General features: G+C 46.6%; 1 protein-coding gene across 1 annotated transcript; it reads left to right on the top strand.

The window, feature by feature from the left end:
• The first annotated feature begins 245 nt into the window (after positions 1–245).
• LOC131220035 (uncharacterized) lies at positions 246–1064 on the top strand. Its single transcript, XM_058215013.1, has one exon. The coding sequence runs from the start codon at positions 246–248 to the stop codon at positions 1062–1064; it is 819 nt and encodes a 272-aa protein (XP_058070996.1).
• Positions 1065–4666: the final 3602 nt, after the last annotated feature.

The raw sequence follows: 4666 nt of genomic DNA, 5'->3' as shown, positions 1-4666 counted from the left end.
TGCCACCTACTCCGGGTAGGCCATTACTGCTATATATCTCCATCGCAACAGAAGTAATTGGATGCGTTCTTGGCCAACACGATGACACAGGAAGAAAAGAGCAAGCAATCTATTATCTAAGCCGACGATTCACAAGCTATGAAGCCAAATATTCTAGCTTAGAGAAAATGTGCCTCGCCCTAGTCTGGACAACACAACGACTAGGACAATATATGATCGCTCACCCGATCCTTCTGCTCGCTTGCATGGACCCGTTGAAATACTTGTTCGAAAAGCCGGCACTAACGGGTAGGATCGCAAAATGGCAGCTATTGCTTTCAAAGTTCGACATCACTTATGTCACCCAGAAAGCAATCAAGGGGCAAGCATTGGCCGACCACTTAGCAGCCCACTCTCTGCCGGACTATCAACCATTGAAGACCTTTCCCGTCGAGGATATTCTCCTGATTGAGGAGGACGAAGGAAGAAAGGCAGGAGAGTGGACACTCTTCTTTGACAGAGCCGCAAACTTAAAAAGAAGTGGAGTAGGCGCCATACTCTATTCTCCTGAGGACGTCCCAATTCCCATATCCAAAAGGCTAGCATTCCAATGCACCAACAACGTAGCTGAATACGAAGTATGCATCGTTGGTCTAAGAGAAGCCATCATCCTCAACGTAAGGAAGTTAAGAGCCTTCGGAGACTCACAACTCATCATCAATCAGATAAATGACAATTGGAGGACCAAGGATGAAAAGTTGATCTTTTATCATGTGTATCTGGAGAATTTAGTCGAAGAATTCGATGAGATCACATTCTCTTACATGGCTCGGGTGAAGAACCAATTCGCAGATGCTCTGACTACCCTCGCATCAATGCTAGAAATTCCAAAAGGAGTTGCTGAATGGGAACTCACTGTCGAACTTCAGGAGGAACCCGCATTCTACCGACAGATCGATGAAGCTGAGCTATCCTCGAATGATCGGTCGTGGTACACAAGTATCAAGAAATACCTCGAACACCAGAAGTACCCAGAAGGAGCCACTCTGACCGATCGTCACACCATACAATGGCTAGCGGCATAGTACGTGATTACTAGGGGCATCCTCTACAAGCGATCCTTTAATCAAGTCCTTCTCCGCTGTGTGAATGAAACAGAAGCAACACAGATCACGTTAGAAATCCACAATGGACTATGCGGCCCACACATGAATGGACACATGATGGTCAAGAAGATCCTGTGACTCGGCTACTATTGGCTCACGATGGAGACAGATTGCTGTAAACACGTCAGAAAATGCTTCAAGTGTCAGGAGCACGCGAACCAGATCCATGCCCCTGCTTCCGAACTCTATAAGCTGACGACACCATGGCCCTTCTCTGTATGGGGACTGGATATTATTGGCAAGGTGAACCCCAAAGCTTCAAATGGGCATGAATACATTCTGGTGGCGGTAGACTACTTCACCAAATGGAGTCAAGTTTATGAAGAACAACATCATCAGCCGTTACGGGGTCCCTCAGGCCATTATTACTGACAACGGAACTCCGTTCATCAATAAAAGGATGGGCGATTTCCTTAACAAGTTCAAGATTCAACTGCATTGGTCAAGCCCCTACCGTCCTCAAATGAACGGTGGGGTCGAAGCTGCAAACAAAGCTGTCATTCGCATACTAGAGAAGATGGTAAAGACATATCGTGATTGGTTGAAAATGCTTCCTTACACATTTTGGGCCTATCGGACGTCTGTAAGGTCTGCTACAGGCGCAACTCCTTACGAACTCGTATACGGAATGGAAGCAGTACTGTCAGTCGAAATCAAACTCCCATCACTACAGATATTGCTCGAAAGCGAAGTCGAGGTAGGCGAGTGACAACAAGTAAGATATGATCAACTGCATCTGGCAGATAAAAAGCGCATGCGAACGTTAAGCCACTCCCAATGTTATCAAAGAAGGATTGCTTGGGCCTACAACAAGAGGGTCCGGAAGAGGAGTTTCAAGGTCGGCGACATGGTCATGAAGCGTATCTTGCCATCGCATCTACCAGATCTTAGAGAAAAGTTTAAACCCTCGTGGGAAGGACCGATGATCATTCGAGAAGTACTCCATGGAGGTGCTCTTCGGCTCACTAATCTGAAAGGAGAGGATCTTTTCGAGCCCATCAATGCCGATAACGTGAAAATCTATCATGGGTAACCATACCTAACATTGTCAATGATTAACAATTGCAAAGTTACATCCCTCACTCCCCCATTAAAAATAAAAAATGTATCCGCCACCTCTCCCATCAGAAACATTAATCGTCTCTCCTACAAAAGAAAGAAAAAAAAAGGAGAAGAAAAAAGCGGGAAAGCAGAAAGAAAAAAAAGAAAGAGAAAAAGAAAAGAAGATCTCAAAAATAAGACCCAGAAAGGAGAGAATAAGCCTATACCATATCCCCAAATAACCCAACCAGAAACCAACTTACGATTGTAATCAAAGACAAGGACAGGAAGGTAACCAGTCGGTTGGCTATGAAAGAGGTCTCTCCATCTCCCACAGTACTAAAAAAAAAAGAGAAAGACATGTCTAAGCAAAAAGGGCGAGGTGAAAACCTGAAAGGGCGCTCGAGTAAAAACAGCGGGCATGTAACGGACTTGGTGAAAACCTGAAAAGGTGCCAAGGGTAAAAATAGCACAGCTGCCAAGGGGCAGGCAAGATAAAAAACCCGGCACGTAGTGAAAATCTGAAAGGACGCTACGGGCAAAAACGACGGGAAGAGCCGGACGTAGTGAAAACTTGAAAGGGCGTTACGGGCAAAAATGGCTAGAAAAAGAAAAAAATAAAAATAAAAGCGCAGGCACAGAAGAAGTCAAGGCAGCAAGCACCACAGCGAGATACAAAGGAAAGATCAACTGCGGATCAGTTCTCTATCAAACTCTACTCAAATCCGGGGATGCGATTCTAGACACCCTCTTAAGGAACCAAGATCCTAGGAACACAATCTAGGATATTGCATACAACATGGGCTGAGCCTAAGATTCTGATCCCAATCATCCAAAGCATAAATCCAAACACAAGCGCACATTGACAAATTTGGCACAAAGCAAAAATATTTCATCCTCCTTATAAATACACTACTTTTCTTTCCTTTTGTATTAAAAACAAAATCCTTCATGCATACAAAAATAAGCAGTCAATCGAAAAAAGGGATCAAAGATAAGCTCCGGCCTCTCATACAACGATAATTTCTGTCTGAGCCTCTCTACCTCCATGCACAGGTAGAAGACCATATCCCTTTCTAGACGATGTGTTGCAAACATACTCTCGTCAGGTCGTCGTCCCACGGCAAGTCGATGAGCCATATCCTCACAAGTGTGGTGGAAGACAGCTACGTCAGAAATCAGGTGACCATGTGTGGCTAGTAAGAAAGACGGATCAATGAAAGGACATTCCTCCAAAGCCTCAAACGAATCATCAACGCACGAGAAGGAGGAAGCAGCATTGCCCACCATGTCCTGATCAGCAATCTCGTCCTCCAAATGCCAACCAGGGACCTGACGATATAATGACTGCTTTGCCACCCATTGCTAGTACAGTACGGTTGCCAAAGGAGGAGCCCAAGACTCGAGATCCAGCATCGTCGCATCCAAGGAGCCCTGCCAGGAAATCCAGACTCGCTTATACAAAGCGGGCAAATCAGAAGGAAGAGGGGCATGACCGAATCCCGAGAAAGCAAACTTTGGAACATCCTGCCAAAAGCCGAACTGTCGAAAGAAGCGTACAAGATGATAGGAACAGTACCCCCGAAGCCCCAACAGTAGTAAAGGAGTACGAGCAGCACTACAAATCAACGGGGAGCGATGGAGCCAGGGAGCCTCCCAACTGATCTCCCACCCTCGCAACTGAGTGAGCACACAACGGTATAGTGACTCAGTGGCCTCAGCACCAAGGGGAAGGTCGTCAAGCAACAAGCGCAGCACATCACCGCGATGGGAGTGCGGCCATAAAAGATGAGTGGTCATGAATAGATGCTCCCACAACCAAACCTGCAAGGAAATATGTTTCAAACTCAGGCTGCAAGCAGGACAATAGTGCTAAGCAAGGAAGAGGAAAAGAGCAGAGAATACCTGAAGGAATGCACAACAACCTCGGAGGATGCGAGTTCGCCCTAATGAACACTCGGTCAGCCCTAGAAAAAGCTTCGCCAGCACCACAGAAATGATGCTCCTGCGATACAATACACGATGGAATACGTCCAATAAAGCTGCCAAAGAGGACTGTCGCCAGCTAGAGAGGAGCAGCTCAGCCAAAACACAGAATACCAGTGCATTCAGGCACTGGAGTTGGCGATCTGACCCAGGACAACCACGGGCAGTGGAGCAGTGATCATACAAGACCTCAAGCGAAAGCTCGTCGACCCTGCCCTCTGCGGTAGGAAGAGCAACAAGAAATCCGAACCAGCAGATCAGATCAGTAGAACGAACTGGCTCGGACGCAGGAATGTAAGGCTCTCGGGTGAGAGGAAGATTAGACAGGCGCGAGAGCTCCTCCAGTGACGGTCCCAACTCTAGGTCATTGAAGGAAAACAGGTTCAGAGATGGAATCCAATCATACAACGCCACGCTCAACAGCCGCCAGTCTAAGCAAACCCGATGGAAATGAAGAACCTCTCTGAAGCCTAAGGAGCCCAACTCAAAGATCT

Source organism: Magnolia sinica, chromosome 12, assembly GCF_029962835.1.
Source record: "Magnolia sinica isolate HGM2019 chromosome 12, MsV1, whole genome shotgun sequence".
In the NCBI taxonomy this organism is placed as follows: domain Eukaryota; kingdom Viridiplantae; phylum Streptophyta; class Magnoliopsida; order Magnoliales; family Magnoliaceae; genus Magnolia; species Magnolia sinica.
The sequence above is the reverse complement of the archived record's forward strand: the minus strand, read 5'-3'. Positions and strand labels throughout refer to the sequence as shown.

Bases quoted from the DNA above. Each gene is read 5' to 3' on its own strand.
- LOC131220035 (XM_058215013.1), top strand. From the start codon at position 246: ATGGACCCGTTGAAATACTTGTTCGAAAAGCCGGCACTAACGGGTAGG.